Below are 10,962 nucleotides of genomic sequence, written 5' to 3'. Positions count from 1 at the left end.
ATAGGAATTCGATTTCCACTCAATTGACTAAAAACATGCTTTAAAGTATTTGTACCTTGGAATTCGAACTTCATTTTCACTTTTGTATCAAACAGTTAAGTAGAAAACGAATTTTTCGAATGTTACATTCTCCGTGAAATTGAATACTATCAAATAGACTCTAATTTCTTTTCAAGTGGAGATTGAATCAAAGTAGGAAACAAATCTTTTCTAGCTGGAATTGCACGTACAATCACACGGTACAAATTGTCGCCATCACATGAATCGTTGAAGTGTTGAACTCGTTAAACAATTAGCCAATCATTCGTAATTGCTTCATTGCAAGTTCTGAAAATTTGTAATTTAATCCTCAAACTTTTTAAATATTGGATTGAGCTCCCGAAAATTGTGAATTTCTTTCAATTGCTCTTAATTCTTCTTATTGATCACGTGTACTCTAGTTGATCTTCAATTGATTTGAATCAACGGCAATTATGCTCAAAAGTATCTTTCTTCACACCAACTGCATTGAAGTTGGATTTTCTCTTACAATTAATCATATTTACACTAAATTAGGTAAATATTTGCTCAGTTAATAATAAATAATCAAGTTTAGAAGTTCGTGTAAGTGTATAAAATCTACTTACCGGTATTTATAGAATGCATAGGAGACTGATTTTAGACTTGTATGTCTATTCATCAGACATTAATGTCAGGCACGCCGAAAGTGTTCCAACTTCGTGTCACCTAAATAGATATATGCATCGGAGATGCTCTACTAATGAATAACATTGTATAATGGTATTTTTCACAATTGATGATTACGTGATAGTGGACCCTCTCATTAATTATTTTAATGCAGTACAACTTTATCGAACAATGAATCAATAAGTCAACTAGTGATGATTATCATTATCTTGATGGCAATGGATCATCTGATTCATTATTCAATATATTAAATCACATTAAAACTTCATTCAATAATACATCAAGAAGTTCACTATGACCTAAATTAGGTGAAATTGAAAATGGCATTATTCTTTTCATTCAAATAATATTGTGCCCATTATTAGCAGTGGACTGGAGGTGATAAATCGCAATGGAGTGGGGTCCAAACACCTAATTCTCAATAGCCATACATGGAATGCACTCTTTCTAAGACGCACCAACATCAATACAGAAAAATAAAATAGCCGCCTCAAGGACTGGAATTATTAAATTCCTATAATTAAGCTTGAAGATGATCCAAAACTATTCCCTTTCGAGTTGAAAACTATCATTTTATTATATTGTATTGCATATTAAATTTCAAATACAGTTTCTATATAGTCCAAAATGGTCACAAAGAGCATCACTTGCCTGCATTATACTATGATTCCTACAACTTTTTCCAAATTGTCACTCTTATTGGAACCTAATATTAACCTTTCTTTCACTCAACCCTCTTTGGATTTTTACTCATGGAAACTCTTTTCAGGCCTTCTCCACTTCCCCTACTTTGCACTTCTAGGCCTATTTCATCACTGAATTCTCCATTTTTACATAACACCCCTTCAAGAAAAGTTCATCAAAGAGTTCAAAGCAGTAAATTTCCTAGCTTTCTTGATTTGGAACCTGTGTTGAAACCGGAACCAATAGATTTTGATCTCTCATGGTTTGATCCCTCTGATCGACGTCGTTTTGATGTGATCATCATTGGTTCAGGTCCGGCTGGGCTTCGGCTTGCTGAGCAAGTATCCCGATATGGGATTAAGGTATGTTGTGTTGATCCTTCACCCCTTTCTATGTGGCCAAACAATTATGGTGTGTGGGTTGATGAATTTGAGAGTTTAGGACTTGAGGATTGCTTAGACAAAACATGGCCTATGACTTGTGTTTTTATTGATGATCATAAAACCAAGTACTTGGATCGACCTTACGGTCGAGTTAGTAGAAAGGAATTGAAAATTAAATTGTTAGGTGGATGTGTTGCAAATAGTGTCAAATTCCATAAGGCCAAAGTTTGGAAAGTAGAGCATGAGGAGTTTGAGTCTTCAATTGTTTGTGATGATGGCATTGAGTTGAAGGCAAGCTTAATTGTTGATGCAAGTGGTTTTGCAAGTCCTTTGATTGAATATGATAAACCAAGAAATCCTGGCTATCAGATTGCTCATGGTATTTTAGCCCAAGTGGATGATCATCCGTTTGATATGGATAAGATGGTTCTCATGGATTGGAGGGATTCTCATCTTGGAAACGAGCCAAATTTACGCGGTAGTAATTCAAAATTTCCAACGTTTCTATATGTAATGCCTTTTGATTCGAATCTGATATTCCTAGAAGAAACTTCTCTTGTTAGCAGACCTGTTTTGTCATACATGGAGGTCAAGAAAAGAATGGTGGCAAGGTTAAGGCATTTAGGTATTAAAGTACGAAGTGTGATTGAGGACGAGAAGTGTTTGATCCCAATGGGAGGACCCCTGCCGCAGATCCCTCAAAGAGTGATGGCAATTGGTGGAAATTCAGGGACGGTTCATCCATCGACTGGCTACATGGTGGCGCGAACAATGGCTCTCGCCCCTGTTCTTGCTGAAGCCATTGCCGAGTGCCTTGGGTCAACCAGAATGATCAGAGGGACACCGCTTTATCATAAGGCGTGGAATGGCTTATGGCCTGTTGAGAGAAGATGCACCAGGGAATGCTACAGATTTGGGATGGAGTTTCTACTAAAACTCGATTTGAATGGGATGAGGAAATTTTTTGATGCTTTCTTTGGTCTTGAACCTCATTACTGGCAAGGATATTTATCCTCAAAATTATCCGTTGGAGAGCTTGCTATGCTTAGTTTCTCTCTCTTTGGGCATGCCTCAAATTCTTCCAAGTTGGATATTGTGACAAAATGCCCTGCTCCCTTGGTCAAATTGATGGGCAATCTGGCACTTGAAGCAATTTAACTTAAATATTAAAGATGTTATTATACATCTTTTCAGAAAGAATTGTTTAATGATTAGAAAGATAACAAATACTTGATCAAACAATTTTCTTGAAGGGCCTGCAACCATGTATTCTTTCGTTCAGACCGCAGATAAATGTGTTCTAGATTTGTTACTTTTTTTATCACTTTTTCTTTGCAAACACAAGTTTGTCATGGTTAAAATCTAACGAGGTCTTTTACATGCTATAAACACGGAGTCAACAAGATTTATTGGAAACAAGGCTTAGATGGTTTTGGACGTGGATGGCTAGAGAATCCTGCTGCTATTTCTTATTATCGATGATGCACTCAAGAATGCAGTAAAGTATCAAATTGTACACACCCTTAATCCTTGGTTAAGGTGGAGCAAGCTAGTATCAACTAACAACTCCTTTATATCACCTTTGTAAAATCAACTCCGTCCAAGAATCAACTTTCCCACAACTCGCAGAATACTTTTAGATACCAAACTAATCCATTACTTAACTGCTCTCCTTCTTTTCGCCTATATAATGCTTAGTCCATCGTTTCTCTCTTCTATCAAAAATTAAGCATTCAATTTTCTTCTCCTCTCCCTGCATTAACAATTTGTCTGAATATGGATTCAACAAGGAGCAGTGGCGAAACAGCAATTAATATCGAGTCGAAAATCCAGCAAAAGGCAAGGCTCTTGCAACTTATATTGCCACTACAGAGGCAACTCCATATCAGCGAGGGGGATGGAAGGGAGGTGTTTCTATATTTGACTTCATATTAAGGATTTGTACACTTGTGGCTGCTTTAGCTGCCACCATCACCATGGGAACAACTGATCAAACTCTTCCTTTCTTCACCCAATTCTTCCAGTTCCAAGCCAGCTATGATGTCCTCCAACTTTCACGTAAGTTCGCTTTCATTCGCAGATATTCAATAATTGTTGGTGAGTTTTCTGGTGGTGTACATTTTTGAGATAGTAATTTTGTAAGTGCAGGTTCTTTGTGGTGGCAAATGTTATTGATAGTGGCTACTGGGTACTATCCCTGCCTTTCTCCATTGTCTACATTGTTCGTCCACATGCTGCAGGAGCAAAGCTCCTCCTCCTCATTTTCGATGCAGTAAAGTCATTAAAGCCCTTCTAGTCCATTCTAACATACCAAACATACTATAGTAGTATAGTACTTAAGCCAGCATGTCTTATGAAATTGTGAATTCTGCATAGGTGCTGGTGGCTTTTACGACAGCTGCAGCAGCCTTGGCTACAGCCATTGTGTACCTAGCCCAGAATGGAAAGTCCAACACAAATTGGTTGGCAATCTGTAACCAGTTCAATGATTTCTGCCAACGTGTTAGTGGCGTAGTGATGGCTTCGTTCATTGCAGCACTCATCTTTGTTACAATAAGTTCAAGGTATTAGGCAAAATCAATCAAAACAAAAATGACAGAAGTAACAACAAAACTGAAAACATAGTAAAGAACAAGAGAAATTTTCGCCGTAGAGCAAGAGGTTCAGAGCAAGCTCCTAATCCCCTTTTGTGCTTCAACCACCGGAAGAAATCACTGCATTAACCAGAACCATAAACCGTCCAAATATTACAGATTTGAAAACCAAGCCAGAAATCACTCAAAATTATAGAAATCCCTCACAAAATAGCCTCTACAATTCACTCAAGAGCACAAACTTGAAATCCAGTATATAAAACACTCAAGACAAGTGATACACGATTTCAACTTGAAGATTTAGGATCTTCAAGATCTATACACAAGCTATGAGGGTAGGGTTAATGGCACTCAGATATCATTGAAGAAGATGAAGAATATCTAGACGGGTAAAGAGAACACCAAGAGATGAATAATGGAATGGTCTCAAACCCTAGAAGCCAGAAGTCGCATGTATATGAGAAGTCTCTAGAAAATCACCATCCAACGACAATGATGGCGACACTTGGCGTCATCCAGTTAATCCAACCCATTAAAGAAAACGCTTTTCAACAAACACGCTTTTAGTTAAAAAAAACCATCCACTTACACAGCCAACCCGATTTCTATCATTTAATCACAAAACAGTTAAAGTCAATAAGTCGGCAGAGTCAACCTTCCACATCATTGTGCCACATTTCCTCACAATCTCCACTTTGGTACAATGATCCCAATTTTATGCAGTAATTTCTCCAGATATGGTATCATTTGCACTCTCACCTAATACACAAATCAGCAAGTGTTAATATTCGACAGATTTAAACAATCCAGAAATTTCTTCAAAGGCAACACCTTTGTACCAACCTCGGCAGGATTAAATTGAGTTGAAATCTATTCAAGCTTTACCACACTTCGTGAAATAACATGTCTTATGAAATGAAATCTAACATAAACATGTTTAGATCTATTATGCAAAATAGGATTTTTACTTAAAGGAATGGCAGATTGACTGTCTGAATGAAGACAACTTCTTTAATAAACCCAAATTCATTTAACAAACCCTTTAACCATGTCCTTTCTTTTATGACATCTGTGGCAGTTGTGTATTCTACCTCAGTTAGAGATAAGGCAACAATCTTTTGAAGGTAGGATTTCCATATAGGCTGAAGTGGACTTTCTATTGTCCCTATCACCACCATAATCTGAATCAGTGTAACCTCTCAAAACAACACCTTCAGATTTTTTTCTAAACTGAATTTCTAAATCAGAAGTACCCATTATATATCTAAGAAGCCATTTCATGGCTAACCAATGTACTTCACCGGGATTTGACATATATCTACTCAAAACACTTATAGAACATGCAAAATCTGGTCTAGAACAAACTATGAGGTACATCACAGACCCATTAGAATAAGGCACTCTTGCCACTCTTTCAAATTCTTCTTTAAATTTAGGACATTGTTCATTAGAAAGTTGAAGTGGTTAGCCAATAGTAAACTCATAGTTTTGGCATCAGACATAGCAAACTTTTTTAGCAATTTCAGCATATAAGATTTTTGGCTAAAACTTAGTGTGCTTTCCCTCCTATTTCTTTTAACTTCAATACCCAGAATCCTTCTTACCCAACCTAAGTCCTTCATTTCAAATTCTGATTTTAATTTATCTTTTATTTCTTCTCTCTTTTATATCATGACTTGCCAATAGCATGTCATCCACATAAAGGATTAGGTAAAGTAAATTTTCTCCACCATTTTATTTACAATACAGACAGGTATCAAAATTACTTATCTTAAAACCAAGTCCAAGGATAAAATTATCGATTTTTTATACGATTGCCTTGGAGCTTGTTTTAAGCCATATATGGACTTTTTAAGAAGGCGAACTAAGTCAACCTTTTGATTTATTTCAAAGTTTTTAGGTTGTTTCATGTAAATAGTTTCATCTAGGTCACCATGTAAAAAGGCTGTTTTGACATCCAATTGATCTAGTTCCTAGTTAAATTGTGTGGCTAAGGCTAGAATAGCCCTGACATTTGTAAATTTCACAACTGGTGAGAAGATTTCATTGAAATCCACTCATTCTTTTTAGGTAAAGCCTTTTGTCACAAGTCTAGCTTTATACCTGATGTCATTTACACTTTGTTCCCCCCTTTTAATTTTGAAAATCCATTTACAATCAACAACCCTTTTACCTTCCGATCTTTTAACTAAAATCCAAGTTTTATTTTTTTAAGTGATTGTATTTCATCTTGTATTGCTGCAAGCCAATGGCTAGAATCTTTACTACTTATGGCTTCCTCAAAAGACTCAAGCTCATTTTCAATCATACTTTGATAAAATAGCAAAGAGATATCTTCATCAAACCTAACTGGAGGTCTTATTTGTCTATCTCTAGCAAGCTGATAGTCATCTGAAGACTGGTTAAATTCTAAATTAGGTTCTTGTTCACCAACGGGAATAGGATCATCAGGTGTTTCTTCATTTCTCTTAATAGGGTGAGTATTGTTATGATGTGTATCAATATCAAGTTGCTCCACCTCAATTTTAATCCCCCTTTCTACATTTTTAGCCTAACTAAGGGTTTCTTCTTGATTTTCGATTTTAAGACAGGGCAGATCATCTTCATTAAATATCACATTTCTACTGATTATGATCTTATAGCCTTTGATTTCTCTTACCCACAATCTATACCATTTGACCCCTTCACTATAGCCCAAGAATACACAGTTAAGGGCCTTAGGTTCTAATTTGCCTTCAGATTTATGTACAAAGGCTGCACATCCAAAAATCCTCAAGTTACTGAAGTCAACAGGTTTCCCATTCCACATCTCTTCAGGGTTTTTAAAGTGTATAGCACAATAGGACTTCTATTAATAAGATAACTAGTAGTTTTCACAACTTCACCCCAAAATATTTTAGGCAGGCCAAAGCTTAAAAGTATGCATCTAACTTTTTCAAGAATTGTTCTATTCATTATTTCAGCCAAACCATTTTATTGTGGAGTGTGTGTCACATTTCTGTGTCTTAATAGACCAACAAATTTACACAAATCATCAAACTCAACATTGCAGAATTCCAAACCATTATCAGTCCTTGAAACTTTAATCTTTTTATCAATTTGGTTTTCAATCAAAGTTTTCCATTCCTTGAAAACATTAAATGTATCAAATTTAGATTTTAAAAGAAAAGTCTAGTTTTTTCTAGAAAAATCCTTAATAATTGACAAAAAGTATCTGAAACCAATATGAGTTGGCACAGAAGCTAGTACCCAAAGATCAACATGCAAATATTGAAGAATAGAGATAGATTTGTGCATTCCAGGCAAAATGGTAATCAGTTATGTTTTTCAAGAATGTAATAATCACAAAAATTGAGTTTTTCTATGTTATCCTTACCAAAGGCATCCTATTTTTTCAAAATCTGAAGCCCTTTGTCACTAATATGACCCAATCTTTGGTGCCATATTTGTGACTTATCGCTTTGGATTGAGATTACTGTTAAAGTGGAGCTAAAACATTTTTAAGTTTTTAAAATGTATAGACCATGACTCTTTGGGACTTCTACAATTACTTGTGAACCCTCAAGATTTTAATGTATCTCTTGTTAATCAAAATGTTATAGCTTAGGTCACTAAAACCCCCCAAGAAAATAAGATTTTTTAGTAAATCAGGGGCACATCTAGTTTTTTCAAGAACGAGTTCATTATTTCTCCTTACCTGTAAAGTGACAGTTCATATTCCCTTTACCTAACATGTCATGTGATTACCCATTAAAACTTTGCCACCAATTATATTTTCAAACTCAGTGAACCACTCTTTGTTTGGACACTTGTGGTATGTGCATCCCGAGTCAAGAATCCACTTTGCACTAGGTAGACAGCTTACTGCCACATAAACTTCATCAATTTGGGCCTCATTATTATAGGCCAAGGCTGCACCGCCATTTTCTTTGGATTTATTTTTCAAATCACCAAGTCTTTTAGGACAATTTTTAATAAATGACTCTCTCCAAGGCATTGATTAGGTTTAGATTTAGCCATCAAGTTCTCCCCATTGATAGATTCCTTCATTTCAGATTTTAATTCTAACTTTTTATTTCTTAAGGCATTGATTATAATATCTATAGTTAGAGTTTTCCTCCCATATTTAATGGCACTTTTAACATCTTTATACTTATCACAAATTGAATTTACCAATACCACAGCCAGCTGATCTGTTAAGAATTTCTTATTACAGTTGGCTAGGTCACGGGATAATCTATTAAATCTATCTATATTAACCTCAAGATCAAGAGATGGGACAAATTTAAAACAAAAGGACTATTTTAGAAGATACACTTTATTAGACATAGAATTATTCAGATATGTATCTCCCAATTTTTTCCACAACTCAGCAGCAGTCTTAGTTTTACCAATTTCTCTTAGTACATTGTCAAATAAATGCAGAAAAATTGAACTCCAAGCAATTTCATCAAGTTTAGTTATCTTTGTTTCTTCTAAATCACTTGGCCATGACTCATCAATAGTCTTAGCATATTTTTGTTGTAATAAAATTGCCCTCATTTTCTAGCGCCAGAGAGAAATCTCCTTTGCCATTAAAAACATCCAATTCAAATTTTGAAGTGGTCATGATCAAAATTTTAAATACAGAAAACAGTGCATGCAGATCAAATAAACACTTCAAAGGTATATTCAATGTACAGTACTTCAGGTATCTACACACCAAAGACCAATTGAATATATAGTAACACTTATTGTAAATAATTTCAGAGAGTGTTGTATCATATAGATTGAGTACAAACAATCACAATATGCACTATACAACAATAAAGATCACAATAACACAATTAAACATAAGGTCTTTGACTTAGTTAAGACAACCCTCAGATTCCAAATAACTCAAAGGTTTCTGGGCAAGGGAATTGCCAAGAAAGTCTCAGATCCAAAGGTTTTTAGTCACGTTTGCAAGGAACTTATGGTATAAGCACGTAGTCTATACAAGAAACTCACCAGATCCCTTAGTTAGGGTTTCACGAAATAACAAATAGACCACTGAACAAGTGTTAAATGTTCCAAACTTGCAAGAATCAGAGCCAAGAACCACCGCTTAACCACTCTGATACCACTATTACGATAAGTTCAAGGTATTAGGCAAAATTGATCAAAACAAAAATGACAGAAATTTAAAAAAAAAACTAAAAATATAGTAAAGAACATGAGAATTTTCTCCCAAAGGCAAGAGGTTCAGAGCAAGCTCCTAATCCCCTTTTGTGCTTCAATCACCTGAAGAAATCACTGCATTAACCAGAACCATAAACTGTCCAAGTATTACAGATTTGAGACCCAAGCAAGAAATCACTCAATTACAGAAAGCCCTCACACAATAGCCTCTACAGTTCACTCAAGAACATAGACTTGAATTCGACCAGTATACAAATCACTCAAAACAAGTGATACACGATTTGAACTTGAAGATTCTATACACAAACTATGAGGGTAGAATTAATAGCACTCAGATATCATTGAAGAAGATGAAGAATATCTAGACGGGTAAAGAGAACACCAAGAGATGAATAATGGAACAGTCATAAACCATAGAAGCCAGATGACGCGTATAAATGAGAAGCCTCTAGAAAATCACCATCCAACGACAATGAAGGCAAAAATTGACGTCATCTAGTCAATCCAACCCATTAAAGGAAACGCATTTCAGCAAGCACGCTTTTAGTTCAAAAAGCCATCCACTTACACAGCCAAACCGATTTCCATCATTTAATCACCAAACAGTCAAAGTCAATAAGTCAATATATATATATATATATATTTGAAGAAATGAGTGGTTGAAAAATAAGGAAAATTTTTCGATTTACATGTAATATTATTTTATGAAAGATTGTATGGTTAAAAATATGAGAGAGAAAAATGAAATGTAATGGAATGAAAATTAATTGGGGCCAAACGGGGGCACAACACTTCACCTTAGTTCTATGTAATGTTATGGTGATTTGTTAATGTTTCGTTTGCAACTGGTGTTTGTCAAGTGAGGATTTCAATGTTAAAATCATGCAGAATGATTAATGTAATTGGAAGCCTCTTTCTTTTATTTGTGGGTTTTTTTTTTCCCTCCCTCTCTCTCTCTCTCTCTCTCTCGGTGGACATCAATCAGAAAGCAAAGCTAGCAAATGCTCATTGATTCGTAATATCAATAGCATTTGCCACCACAAATAACCTTAGTTAATTAAATCAATGATCAATAACTTTATCTTGAGTTACTACTTACTCATTCAAATTTTTTTTAAAAAAAGTTGCTCGCTTTTCACTCATGTTTAAAGAATATTACCTATTCATCATTTATATCAATTCCATCCGTCCACGTGGACTTCGTCAACGCCAAGCAAGATTTTCATCAGTTCACGTGGATTTTTGTTCCCAAGGAATTTATGCGAGTGATGACGAGAAATCTTTTTTAAATATTGATGAGCAATGAATAATTTTTTAAATTTGAGAGAAGAAGTAATTAAGGTAAAGTTCAACTACTCATTAATTTAATTGTCTCGCTATTTTAATTCAAGTTATTTTACGAATGATCACTGAAGTTCAAATGAAATTACAAATTGGTTGTTAAAGTAATTTTC

General features: G+C 35.1%; 1 protein-coding gene and 1 pseudogene across 1 annotated transcript; both read left to right on the top strand.

The window, feature by feature from the left end:
* Positions 1 to 1,241: 1,241 nt before the first annotated feature.
* On the top strand, positions 1,242 to 3,075 carry LOC111373136 (capsanthin/capsorubin synthase, chromoplastic-like). Its single transcript, XM_022995618.1, has one exon. The coding sequence runs from the start codon at positions 1,440 to 1,442 to the stop codon at positions 2,910 to 2,912; it is 1,473 nt and encodes a 490-aa protein (XP_022851386.1). The 5' UTR covers positions 1,242 to 1,439; the 3' UTR covers positions 2,913 to 3,075.
* Positions 3,076 to 3,237: 162 nt separating this feature from the next.
* Positions 3,238 to 4,473, top strand: LOC111373138 (annotated as a pseudogene).
* The last annotated feature ends 6,489 nt before the right edge of the window (positions 4,474 to 10,962 follow it).

This window comes from Olea europaea, unplaced genomic scaffold, assembly GCF_002742605.1.
Source record: "Olea europaea var. sylvestris unplaced genomic scaffold, O_europaea_v1 scaffold1075, whole genome shotgun sequence".
NCBI lineage: Eukaryota > Viridiplantae > Streptophyta > Magnoliopsida > Lamiales > Oleaceae > Olea > Olea europaea.
The sequence above is the reverse complement of the archived record's forward strand: the minus strand, read 5'-3'. Positions and strand labels throughout refer to the sequence as shown.